Here is a 15,000-nt window from a genome sequence, read left to right on the forward strand (position 1 = left end):
AAAGAAATAGAGCTTTTTTTTTTGTTGGTCGGTTGCAAATTAGTGCATTCGGATAATGCAGTATAAATATTTACATTGATTATGACATCAGTAGGTATTAGTACGCTGTCTGCACAGTATTAGATTTATCAAATGGGTTTAAATAAAATATTCATAACACATTATAATACTTAAAAGAAACATTTTTAGTAGTAAAAACATATGAGAGTGATTTTGAAGGCATTATTATTAGTAGTATTAATAATAATAATTATTATTTTTTATTTATTATCATTTTTATTATTAGTAGTAGTAGCAGTAGTAGTAGTATTGTCATGATTATTATAATTTATTATTTATTATTATTCATTACAAATGCAGAAGAATTTTTATGGTCGTACATTTTGAAACGTGTCCCTAATTCAAGACTAGTTTTGCACAAATTATGATATCAGTTCGATTCATTTTACTTGTATAGCGCTTTTGAAAATGGACATTGTCTCAAAGCAGCTTCACAGAAATAAAGCAGTTGTTTGTTCCGTTTATTTGTAAGTTTGTCCCTAAGAAACGAGCCAGTGGTAACTGTGGCAAGGCAAAACCTCCTGAGATGGCATGGGACAGAAACCTTGAGAGGAACCAAACAACCAGAACCAGACAATAATATAGTGTTTTGGTAACATACATTGTTACCTAGTTAGATTTTCTGCCATCTTGGAATTTGCCAAAAACCTCTAGCTCTGAATTGAATTTTGAATACATCGTTCACTGCATCTTAATGATATCTTACCAGTGGCGGGCCGTCAGGGCAGGCAAGGCCTTCTCTGCTGACCTAAACCATATCAGAATAACGGTCCATGATTATGTATTTAATTATTCCAAATAGTCTATTCTCTTCATTTCATAGCCTTTCTCTCAGGTGAGCTGCTGAAGGCACCGGGGCCATCTAGCAGGCGTCCAATAATGTCAGAGTGTGCACTATTCAGAGCACGCATTTGTAGCGAAGCTTAAATACATTTGTTTTGATTTAATAGCTGTTTTTTTATTCCATAATGGCTGACTAAAAGAAGAAAACAAATCTGGTCAGGGATTTACTTACAAGGACATTTAAAAAATGTACATTTCAATGGACTTTGCGATGTTGGACTCAAAACAGTTAAGCTTTTTAATGATTTCTTTCCCGTCAAATCTGCACAAAAGCACACAATTTGCTTTAATAAAAAAAAAAAAAAAAAATCCCAGAAATAATCATATTATCATAAAAAAAATGCAACAGTGAAAAAAAACAGTGCACTCTGTTTTTGTCATTTCATGATCGTAATATTGACACTTCTGCTAGATATGGTGTTTACAGGCTATGGCTACAGTGAAAGGAGAGTTAAAATGTGCCTGCCAAATAACGTGAATGTAAAAGCAATGTATGGAGTATCAGTGATCATTAATATTGTTGTATTATCACATCCATGTTTTTCTTGGTCTTATAATGGGATTTCTGACTGTAATTCCAGCCACTTGAACAAGGTTTATATTAATGCATAATTAATATATAATTAATATAATATAATATAATTAATATTTCTATCATGACCACTGGCAGTGTGTCTTGTACAGCGGACTCTCCACACCTTACACACATTAAAAATGTGTGTAATTCTTGTGGGTTTTTTTTTTTTTTCTTTCTTTTATTGCCACTCGAATGCGGGATGGAGGGCTACGCGATTCTCGGAAAACATGCCCCTTTATGCTTTACTAGTTATTAATCATACAATTATTAAATAAAAAAAATATATATATATTATACCATATTAATACATTCTTTTAATAATATTATATAATATTCATAGAAAAAAAGAAATATTTATATTCATAACTAAAAGGTTTATGTTGATAATCATTTTCTGATCTAATGTGATTCATACGCTGTATTCCAATGCAAATTACGATTTTATGCGTATTCTGCAAATACAAGTGAAATTTCTGTATACATGCTTTGCTATGTGCAGTGTTTTTCTGTTTAATATGGATCTGTACTTTTGTCAGTGCTGTGTTTTCATCTCTTCTCTTCAATTTTCTGCTTCTCTTTTACAGGCTCTGGAAAGCGAGTTTGTTTCGTGTCAGCTCCACCAGTGGATTGACCTTATTTTTGGCTACAAGCAGCGCGGGCCCGAGGCTGTGCGCGCCCTTAACGTCTTTCACCATCTGACCTACGAGGGCTTCGGCAACCTCGACAGCCTCGCTCCAGACCCGCTGCTGCGTGAGGTACATAAAACGCCATGACATCCCTGTTATACTGATACACATTACTTCAAAGCGGTTTTGCTTTTTAGTCATATCCGGTCATTATGAACATGAAGTAGTAGTAGCCATGGTAACCGGATCCGATCCAATACATAAGACTGCTCTAAAATTGTAAGGATATTGGATGTCATACTAGAGCATTGTTTAGTTTTGATTGGTCAGAACATGTAACAGTAATGCTGGCTGTGATTCAAATCACAGATTTATAATAATGGTTGTTCTAAATCATTGTTGTTTCTATAGTAACTTACACAGCAACACGTAACTATGGCAGATATTTCAGGCATAAAAACACATAGTATTCATTGGCATAATTAAGTTTTTTATGAAACGATTATAAAAAAATAGATTAGGATATAAAATATATAGATTGGAATTGCACCATTCTCTGGAGAGCCTGTCCATCTATTTTGGCTCCGTTTCCAAAACCAGGCTTTGATGCTCCCTGTGAAGATGCTCTTGACAATACAGGTGTAAAAGTTATTCAACACCTTAGAGGACAAAGTCCTTTAAGCGTCTGAGGTGCTAAAATTCTCTGATGGGCCTTCATCACTAGAGTCTCAGTGTGACAGGATCATAACACATACTCTGTGATGTGACCACCAACTTTTATAAAATTTTATATGATTGTGTTTCTGATCTTCAGATTCCAACCATGTCCACTTGAACAAGTCCAAGCTTACTATTGTCTTAGGTTATGTCATTTAAATTCTTCAACGTTCTCTTCAAACGTCCTCTTGATGCTCTTTGACTGAAAATATTACTGAATCATATAGAATCAGGAAAATTATGGTCACATACTCAGCACTATAATCAGCATTATATGTACGTTTGTTGTGTGTTTGTTATTGTGTGTCATCCATGTCTCATCATGCAAATGTGCCCTATGTAGGGATGAGAGCAGCATTCTGACTCATGCACTTTGTATTCAGACCTCAACTCTGTTCATCAGATAACTTCATGCATACAAAACATGCATACTCACAAACACAGACACGCATACACACAAAAAACACTCAAACGATCACGTTATACTTCATATTTACTCGATTATATGTTCTATTACTGTATTCTCAAATCTGATTGGTCAGAAGGTGCTGAATAAACATCAGCAGTTATGACAGTAGAGCAGCTCGAAGGCAAATCTTAGCTTTAGATTAAGATGTTGTGGTTTTGTGGTAATTGTTGTGACTTCCTTGTATTTAAGGTGCCCCTCATAACCTAATCCCAATTATAAACTCAGTAAACAGTGAAAGATGTAGAGTGATCGGCATCATGGGAAAGTTTTAAACCGGCTCCAGGTTTTTTTTCTTATTAACCTGAAAATAAGTTGTGTATTTTCAAGCCTGTTATCATGAAAGAGAGAGCAAGACCTAACTTGTAATGCCTTTACAAATGAGTAGTTGAGGGTTAAGGGCCTTGCTCAAGGGCCCAGCATTGGCAGCATGGTGGTGCTGGGATTTGAACTCACAACGTTCCAACAGTCGAACTACTGAGCTACCAGGGGTTTTGTAACATTTAAATTGAAAAAATATGACGCTCTGCAATTCAATATGGTACAAATAGTTTGTTTTTATATCATTGGTTTTATTAAACATTTTTCTTGCACCGTAAAGGCCTGTTTGTGAAAGGATCATGCTTTCAAAGTCAGAAGGCACTTAAGTAAATTGATGATTTGCTGTCTGTCTGGTCTTTTCCTGTTTTGTCTCCAGGAAGTTACAGCTCTACCTCTGCCATGTTAATCTGTATTCTACATGACTCTCAGGACACGCCACGGTCTCCGTAGTGTTGTGATACGTCATATTTATGTAGCAGCAGTGGCGCCCGAGAAACAGTTTAGCGAGGAAAAATCTCCATAAAAATAATTTTACTTATTTTCAAATAGTAAAAGTATTGCACATCTACTAATAAGTATATACGAATAAATAATTTTTCCCAGATTTATCGTTAAGTTTTATGGCGATGTATTGATGCGAAACTTTACCATCACTAGTAACTATAAATAGATAAAAATCATGTTATTAACCATTGTTGCTGAATTGCTATAGCTTTTAAGAAATAATATTGAGGTGTACCTTAGTGGTTAAGACATTGGACTTCTGATCAAACGGTTGTAGGTTCAAATCCCAGCACTTCCAAGTTTCCTTCGTTGTGCACTTGAGCAAGGCCCTTATACTATTTTGGTTCTATAAATAAGATCATTCTCTCTGGATAAGGGTGTCTGTCAAATGTCACAAATGTAAATGGGAATATTTGTGGTAACAGTAAATCGTCTTTGACTCGCCTCTGGTCATAACACCACATCCTGCCATTGATTCATTTCCCCTAAAAGTACATTCTGAGGATGTTTACTAGTAATTTACATCATATAAATACTGTATTTTTATCCATATTTCATCTCCATAAACCTTTCAGAATTAGTATTCGTCTCTCTGAGTTTCCAATATCCAAAGCGTATGGATCAGTGTGATCAATATCCGGACCCACAGCATGAAGTTTGCGTACAGCTTAATTTTGTTAGCGGATGTGATTCGGAGACAGCAGCAGCTGGTAAGCAGAGTGTTTTTCCCTCCGCCACCCGCCTCTCTCTCTCTCTCTCTCTCTCTCTCTCTCTCTCTCTCTCTCTCTTTCCCCCTGATTCGCTCTCTCTTTCTCTCCTCTACGCTCCCTAGCACTCGCTCTCGCTCCCTGCGATACCCACCATCTGCTGTCTGCAAAACAAGTCATTTATATACTGTCACTTCCAGGACTGCTTTTATTTGTCAAGTGACCACTATGCAAATCACTCACCGACCAGGGGGGCTAATTATCAAACAATATGGAGAAAGCCCTGCTTTTTATCATTTCCTGCTACTTTACACACAATGACAATTATCTTTGCTCACCACAGCTCCCTTTTTCTGACTGTTCCGCCATTCTGAGTGGAACGATAGCAAAAAGTGAAGCGAGTCATTTTTTTATTATTTGTTGCATTTTCTAATTCGTTTTATTGTGATTTATATCTCTATATAACGGATAAATAGATAGATAGATAGATAGATAGATAGATAGATAGATAGATAGATAGATAGATAGATAGATAGATAGATAGATAGATAGATAGATAGATAGATAGATAGATAGATAGATAGATAGATAGATAGATAGATAGATAGATAGTGAGGCTAAAAATATGAGAAAAATGTCTTGACTCCTATTTCTGGGACCTATTATGAGTGTATCTTCTTCTTCTTCTTTCGGCTTCTCCCATTAGGGGTCACCACAGCGGATCATCTGTCTCCATACCCCCCTGCCCTCTACATCTGCCTCTTTCACACCAACTACCTGCATGTCTTCCCTCACCACATCCATAAACCTCCTCCTTGGTCTTCCTCTTTTCCTCCTTTCTGGTGGCTCCATCCTCAGCATTCTCCTACCCCATGTCCCTCCTCTGTACATGTCCAAACCATCTCCAAACAAACGTCCTACATGCACTGTCCCTCTAATAAACGCATTTCTTATCCTGTCCATCGTCATCACTCCCAACGAAACCATCAACATCTTCAGCTCTGCTACCTCCAGCTCCACCTCCTGTCTTTACCTATTTAAAAATCTGTACTCTGTGGATCTTACTTTCATTCTCATTTACAGATACTGGAACTTATAACTATATCACCTATTTCTATACTCCTTTGCATTAGAATATTTCTAAATAAATCTGGACCTTTCCTGTAGAATTCACTTTCTTATGAAACTCAGGCCAGCCCTCTGATGAATGACAGTGTTCCTGTCCTAGAGTCTGATAGCCCTCACAGACAAACACAGGTATGAACTGGATGTTGATATCTCACAGAGTCAGGCTGCGCTTTAGCTCCAGGTTATTGATTCGCTCTCTTCTGACAAGTGCGGCCAAGGCGTCAACATTAAGCACCGCAATAATGGCATTAAAATGTCACCATGTCAAATGGACGGCGATCCCTCAGGCTGCCGTCGACTCGGAATAGTAGGAAATCAAACATTCGTCAGTGAGCGGCTGCAGGAACAGAGATCATAACGTGAAGTTGTGGCCATATTTAAATGACAAGTACACATGGCAGCATGTACATTTATGCATTACTAAAAATCGCTTTACTCCGCTAGCATGGAGAAAATATTAGCAGACCTTGACGTGGGTGCGAGAGGGTTGGTCAAACACGTGTACTGCATTATGCATTATTGATCAACGGAAACTGGACCAGAGACATGAATCTTATGAAGCTTTTATAAATAACGCTTTATATTCGTACCAGCATGTTGCAAAGCTGCACCTTGAGTTAATGCTAATGCTGTGTTCGCTTTCGAAACATTTATTTTATTTAATTTTTTATACTTACATAAATTAAGCCCAATTTACAGTACCTCTGTTGGCCTACATTTCAATGGAATATAAATTGACATGAGCTGTTCTTTTTTCCTTTCATTAGGGAAATTCCCGACTAATTACTGCCGCTCAGTATTCTCTCAAGTATTCATTAGCCTGCAGCTCCCTGGAGCCCACAAAAAAAAAAAAATTTTTTTAAATATGTCTTGCATTTCAGAAAAATGGTTAGACATTCATACCTTCTTTCTTAACTCTTTATTTTTCCTAAATCAATCAAAAGCACCTATTATTCTTTGCAATTCATATACATTTCTGATATGATTTGACTTGTAAAAATTTACACACTATTTTATTGTATTCAAAAGAAAAAAAAAATTCTTACGTGTCACATATACTATACAGAACAGTGTCATTCTATCTTCGTATATCCCATGTTGTTAGAAAGCTGTGATCTGAACGCAGGGTCAGCTATTATACATTGTCCCTGGAGCAGCCCCGACCTTTGGATCTGTAACCCAGACCTTTAACTATTTCTATTCAATTCAATTTAATTAAATTTAGTTTAGCACTTTAAACAACATTGTACATTGTCCCAAAGCAGATTTAAAACAGAATTAAATAATTACAAATAAGCATTTCTATGTCAATTATATATACAGTACAAAAAAAAAGTTTGGACACCCCTTCTCATTCAAAGAGTTTTCTTTATTTTCATGACTATGAAAATTGTATATATAATATATATAAACTTTTGGTCTGTACTGTATATATATATATATATATATATATATATATATATATATATATATATATATATATATATATATATATATATATATATATACACACACACATAAACTCACCGGCCACTTTATTAGGTACACCTTAGATACTGGTATACACCTTAGATATATATATATATATATACGGTTGTAATGGCTATAAACACTTTTGCAGTGAACAGTTGATAACCTTAGCAATGATGGAACCATAATGAGTGGACTTTTTTAAGTGTCACTCAGATTAGAATGAGCTCCCTATTGAGTCTGGGAGTTTTTCTTTGCCAATGTCGGCACTGGTGCACTCATTAGGAATAAACCTATATGGACTAATATATGATGCTAAAATTTATAACTACTGTATATTTAGCATCTTGAATCGTAAAAAAAAAAAAAATTTACTTTTACCATCAATAGTCTAATATTATATATTATAATCTAGTGATTATAATAATAACTGTGTTTAACCTATAATTTGCACATCATGTATTTTGTAAAGACTACAACAATCAGGTTCTAAATATACATTTTTCTTGTTATAGTTTATATAAGTTTTTTTGGGATGCCACTTCTAACAAAGTCCTCATGTGATATTTTCAAAAGTGTAAAGATCAAATGATGCATAAAAACAAATTGGAGAAAAAAAATTACGATGAATGCATTTGTTTGCATGTTCACTATGACCTTAATTCACATTCAGCTATAACTATTGTGCCATTGTTTTCCCATTGTTTCCTGGATATTGGTTAGAAAACTCCAGGGTACATGACTGTGCTTTATTCTATATCATAGTTTTTAACGTCTTCTAAAGCACAATTATTCTATGAAAGAAATATTCTGGTGTGGTGTCACAATAGACTACGGGTTCTATAGTTTGATCCTGAATGTAGGTCTCTGTCTGTGTAGAGATTATTATGTTCTTGCTGGGTTCTCCAGTTTCTTCCCACCAACACAAAAAAGCTGTTAAATTTTTTTCTGGATGTAAATATGTTTGCATGCTGACATGATCAACTGTACCATCCAGTGTGTATTTTCTTTTTCCACCCAGTTATTGAAGAATGGGATTAACCAGCATGACCATGCACTTACTAAAGACAAGTGAATGAATGAATCGAAGTTGTATTGCATGTTCTAAAAGTTTGTTTACATGTTTACTTTACTTAAAAATGTGCTGGATGGTGTGAATGTGTGTGTTTGTGAATGTGTGTGCATGGCCATTTGCAATGAACCAGTATCCTATCTGATGTGTGTATTCTAGCCTCATGACAAGTGTTCCTGAGATACACTATCTAGCCAGTAAGGTTTGTGGACCCCTGAGCATCAGGAAGCTCTATTTCTTCCCAATCCGGTTGCCTTAGTTAGAATTACTCAGTTGTACAGAACATCTTTGTAAATTCTAGCAATATAATAACCATTCAGGAGAACTAAAAGGTAAGGCATTGGACTCCGGATCAGAAGGTCACAAGTTCAAATCCCAGCACTATCAAAATGTCTCTGCTGTAAGTCGCTCTGGATAAAGGCGTCTCTCAAATGCAGTAAATGTAATTATAAGAGACATGCTATGTTACAGTTGGAGTGGAAGAACTGGCCTGCACAAAGCTCCAAATCTCAGCCTCGCTTAACACTTTTGAATGCAGACCCCAGACCTCTTTTGTCTGATCTTACAAATGCTCTGGTAGTAACTGGTCTCCTCAGTTCTCAGATGTATACAGACAGAAGATATTATGAACATTATGTTGCCTGTTTCGACTTTTTTTAGACCTTTTGCAGCCATCAAATTCCGAAATATAGATTTCTTTTGCTGTTTTAAATATTTATTTTCCTAACTTTTTTGGAATTGTGATTGTATCAGAAGCATACACTTTATTTCTGATCAAATCATCCCGGATCCACAGCCTATCCGAGGAACCTTGAAAATAAAGAGAAAATAGACCATGAATGGGATGCCAATCTATTACGGGGAACCTTGGCCATGTTCATTCATGCCTTGGGGGCAATTTAGTCACCAATCCAACTATTTTATTTGTTTTCGTGAGGTCAGAAGAATCCAGAGAACCCAAAGGAAACCCACATGGATGTTGGAGAACATGCAAAAGTCAACAGAAACAGTAACCCAAGCTCAAGATTGAACCTGGAAACCTGTAGCTCTGAGGCTCCAGCACTAACCGCTGCACCATCATACCATCTCCTGCCGAATGTTTTATATATTGTATATGTAGAATGTAAATATATGATGATCTAAAAGTTTAGTACATTCGATTCATACGGAACATGAGATTTATTTATTTTTTATTCCAGAACTAAATGTTTTACAGGAAAATTGTTCTATAATTGGTGCTTATTCTCAGACATGGTTTAAAATAGCATGTGATTCGAGACACAGGTATGGTAGTTATAGAGCCTACATGTGGAATCCATCTCGCTTACATATATTTTAAAAGTGAGTCAGGATAAAAGTGTAGCTTTAGGGTATGCAGTCGTCTGCATGAAGTAAGAGGTCTCTGAAAGATGCCAACAAACAGCAGCTTAAAGTGGATTAATGTAATTAACTGCTAGTGAAGGGTTCCAGATTTTCATTGGTGATTGGGCCTGTTTTTATTCCTTTAAAGGTGTGATGATCAGAATATTGGCATGTCAGATGGTCCAAAGGGATGTGTCCCACAGATAACCTCAGCTGCTGCTAAGATGATGGCGAGGAGTCAGACAGCCGGGAGAAGGAAGAGTTTCCCATCGTGTTAAATTGCAAGCTTGAACCCAGAAAACATCTGCTTCTTTTCAGGATAATTGGCATATTTGGCACAATTTTCCTTGACATTGATCTCATTGTTACTACAGTTATTCACACGTGGATATTTTATCATTGGTGCTTTCTCCCAAAGAAAGAGAAGAAAAGAAAAGAAAAACTTGGTGTAGATGTTTTTCATTGCTCTCAATTTCTGGGTCATGATTGCTAGCGATTCTGAATGTGACTCTTTGCAAAAATTCCTGTCTCTGTTTTTCTCTCCATCCTCATGACTGCGCTGTCTGGCAGGAACACAGTGATGTGTTCCACATGGCTGCCTGTTTCTCAGATCTTTGGATCAGATTACTTTATTCGAGCAGACGTCATGACCCCTGTTCCTGAGCCTAACCTAAAATAGCTATAATGCGAGTCGGTTGTTACTTGATGGACTGCGGTGTAAAGCGGCGGTGACTGACGTTTAATGGTTGCCAAATGTGTTCGAGGCGGCTCTGGCAACGTTCGCAAAGGAGTCCAGTGGTGCAGAGGTCAGACCTGTGATGAAGCATGATGAAAAATTGTATAGCCATGTTGGAATGATGTGACCAAGTTTGGGTAATTTTGCATACTTTTTGAGCAGGTAGTATCATCAGATTTTAGCATCGGGTTTGTAACCCGTTATTGCTGAAAGTTTATCTGAAGGATCATACAGATGGCTCATCAGCTTTGGGATCATACAGATGGCTGATAATATAATGAAATGCAGATGACAGTAATAAAGTGCATAAGACGTTCTTGTTTTGGCTGTCTCATCTGATATCTCACCCAGCATTCGTGTATGGTTTAAACAATTCCACTAAAATATGGCTAGAAATTGGCTAGAAATGGAACAAATAAGATTTTAGTTTTTTCTCACATGACATACATTTTTACTGTAAAGTCATTACAGAACAGTTTACACTTTGTGATTTCTCTGTAACATAATGTTTTAGTCAAATCAACTTTAAGAAGAGAATTTAAAAGAAAGTTTTGAAAATTGCGGTTTTTAAGGACAAAATTAAAGCAAGTGTAGAAAAAAAGGATGATGTCATCCTGGTAGGGAAATTTGACAAGTTGAGTGGTATGAATATAATAAAAAGCTGTTAGAAATTTTGGTTTAAAAAAGTTTCTGGGTGGTAAAACTTTACCATCACACCCTTCCACATACCATTATGCTCATTGCGTTTGATCCTTTTACACAGTTTGTCACTGTTTACAGGAAAACATGATGCAAGATAAAGGGAAAAATATTGTTTGACATAATGGTTAGCCTCAAAAAAACAAAATCAATCAATAAACATTATTTAAACAAAAAACGAATGCATCTAGAAATGTCAAATAATAGCACACAACACGATAGAACTGTTAGAACTACATTACATTCTTAGCAATATTTCATAATTACTATTACTAACATATAACTTCTAGAATATTCCACTATCAGTGTAGCATTAAATACGATTACTTGAACATTGCCTAGGTTACAGAAATCCCGACTGCCATTTTTCTCTTTTTGTTCACCTGCCACATTTGACTTATATTCCTGGTCTGGAACTCTGACAGACGCATGACACTATACATCGGTTATTGATAGCGTGTGCTACAGGAGCGTGTGGCCGTGTCAGCGTACGCATGTGCCACCATGTTCGCTAGTGTTGACAGACACCTACAAGACCCCCGGTGGCTGATGGAAAAGTCCCATCTATCAGCTCTCGCCATGTGAAGCCTCCCTCTCAGTCTAGCTGAACAGCTCACACTCCGCGTGCCATGTCAACATAAACCGATACTTGTAGGTTACATCTCGACGTCCTGCGCATCGACACCGATCCATTTGTCACTTCCTGCTTTGACTTGCTACAGTGCTACATCATTAATCCATCTTTGCATCCATCATGATAGAGTTTGGAGACTTTTTTGGAGATTTTGTACTGTGTGTAAAAGGCTTCATACTTATTGTTGTATATATTTAACGCTCAGCACTGATTCTGCACCATCAGATACATAAAAACCTTCTCCATGTCAATAATAAGCTTTTTTAAAATGATCAATAAATATATTTTCTGTGTTTGTTTGGAAATTTTAAAATTATAGTCTGTCCAAAAAAAAAAAAACGTAGTCAGCAATAAAAATGTTTTGACAGCTACATTTATATCTAGCTGCAAAACGTACGTCTGGGGACCACATGAAAAACTTGATGCTATTTATGAAGCCTATATTTATAAATCAAAGAAACTGTGTATAGAGTTCTAAAGCATTGTAGCCTTTACATTATATGGACACATGACCATAAGATTTGTATGTGCATTTTGCATTTAATGCATTGAAATACAAGTCCCATGCTAGAACATACTCATATCCTTTCGAACTTTATACGAGGGCTTATTTACAGAGACCACAATTTTTTGGAAGCCTGGGAAATTAGAGAATATATTAAATATGAAACTTTAGCATGGAAATATTTCTGTCATTATTGTAGAACGTGATTGTTTAGGTTCGCCATCTGTTCAGAATTTAAAATGAAAATGTAATGTTCCAAAAAATTTGTTTTAGAAATCTGGACTTTATTACCAATTTTTTATGCCTAGTTACTTTTCACCACCCTGTAGATAGATAGATAGATAGATAGATAGATAGATAGATAGATAGATAGATAGATAGATAGATAGATAGATAGACGGACGGACGGACGGACGGACGGACGGACGGACGGACGGACGGACGGACGGACGGACAGACAGATAGATAAATAGATAAACTGTTATACTCTATATACAGTACATAGTGAGCACCCAGAAAAAATATATAAAAATTTTTATAAAAGTATGTGTGGGTCTCAATATTTAAATTTTTTGTACATGTACTTATGTATTAACAAAAGTTTTTGGACACCTGACTTTTTTCAGCCATATGTGGTCTTCCAGCAGAATAATTGTAAGTAAGAGTGACAGTGAGTTCAAAAATGTATTTACATATGACAATATCATGATAAGGCAATTCGTTTACAAAAATACAGATACACTTTATGGATAAAAGTTGGACACATGACTATAAGATTGGTATGTGTTTGTTGAACATTCTGTTCCACATTCAGCCCCTATTCGCTTTTATAATAACTTCCACTTTTCTGGGAAGATGTTCCACTAGATTTTGGAGTGCATTTGTGGAAATTTGTGCTCAATCATCTGCAGGCCAATGATGATCTTCCAAAGAAATCCTATACAATTGTCTACTGCCAGCTTTGTGCTAATAGATTAAAGAAGAGCAACATGTGGCTGGAAAAGTCAATTCACCAATACAATCGTAGCATATCTTATTCATAATCATCTTATTGCATTTTATAATGCTTAATAACTCTTCTTATACTTTTCTTATCATCTAATCTCATCTTATTTTGCCTTATCTTTTCTACTTGCTAACTCAAGTTTTTACATTTTAAAGTTTTAGTGTCGTGTGCACAAGATATATTTTTATATATATATTTATTACACAATGCAATATTGTAGCTCACGTACAGGTACTTTATCCTGCGATATCTAATTACATTTTATTACATTATTTTATGTCAAAATTTGTACTTATTGTATCTTATTGTTTCTTCTTATCTTATCACACCCACTTGTAGCTTACTGTATACTTTCTTGCCTTAATGTAGTTTTATTATATCTCAGCTTATCATATAACATCTCATCTCCTCTCATCCTTTATTGTCTTGTCTTGTCTGATTTTATTTCATCGTATTTGATCATACTACATAATTATCATTATTTTTGCTTAATTTAATGCTAGTGATCTTTTATGTAATTTTATTTTATTATCTTATTTTATCTTATTTCATTTTATCTCATCTCATCTCATCTCATCTCATCTCATCTTATCTTATTTTGCCATATGAAATTTTTATCATATCTCATATACAGTCATTGTCATTTTAGCATGTCTGATTTTATCTTATCAACTTTGCATAACTAATCATCTTATTGTATATTATCATGTTTAAGGTAACTTATTTAATGGCTTGTCTTATTGTATCTTACTTTAACTTTTCTCAGCTTGTCGTAGTTAACCACCTCTCATAATACCATAACATTCGTATCATAATATCGATGTCATTCTATCTTATGCAATTCTAACTCTTATCTCATTTCACTGTACCATACTATTTTTGATGCCTTATTGGAGTTTATCATATAGAACAGTCATATCATTTTACCTTGACCTGTCTAATTTAATCGTATTAATTAAGCATAACTAATGAACTTATTGCATTTTTTGTGGTGTATAACTTATCTTGCCTGCTTTTGTCTTATCTAATTCTATCTTATCTTTTTTTTTTGCCTTATTAAGTTTTATTATAGTTCTTATCTTAACATTCATGCCATATCTCACTATACCATAACTTTTATAGCACATCATACTATCAATGTCATTCTATCATCTTATATTATCTTATCTTATTTCATTGTATCTTATCTTTTCTTGCCTTCAGCAAGTTTACCATATTTCATATCTCATTTTAACTTGTCTTATAGTGTCTAATTTTATCTTACGAACTTAGCATAACTAATCATCGTATTGTATCTTACTGTGTCATATAACATCTTGCCTGCTTTTATCTTATCTTATCTTATCTTATCTTATCTTATCTTATCTTATCTTATCTTATCTTATCTTATCTTATCAGTGTGCTCTGTGTGTGTGTGTGTGTGTGTGTGTGTGTGTGTGTGTGTGTGTGTGTGTGTGTGTGTGTGTGTGAGTGTGTGTGTGTCTGTGTGTTTCTTTTGTCTTTGGCACAATAACATGTGAGCGCGGGCCATGGCGCAGTGCAGGCAGTGTGTGTCAGGCCAGGTTAG

The 15,000-nt window shown here is 35.4% G+C and overlaps 1 protein-coding gene across 1 annotated transcript in view; it reads left to right on the plus strand.

Moving 5' to 3' along the window:
- Nucleotides 1-15,000, plus strand: part of nbeab (neurobeachin b) — a 444,946-nt gene that overhangs the window by 407,875 nt on the left and 22,071 nt on the right. The window contains exon 48 of the mRNA XM_083547720.1: nucleotides 2,065-2,235. Coding sequence (XP_083403846.1) covers nucleotides 2,065-2,235 — 171 coding nt within the window. The remainder of the gene's footprint in view (nucleotides 1-2,064; nucleotides 2,236-15,000) is intronic.

The sequence above is a fragment of the Silurus aristotelis genome (assembly GCF_946808225.1).
Source record: "Silurus aristotelis genome assembly, chromosome: 8".
In the NCBI taxonomy this organism is placed as follows: Eukaryota; Metazoa; Chordata; class Actinopteri; order Siluriformes; family Siluridae; genus Silurus; species Silurus aristotelis.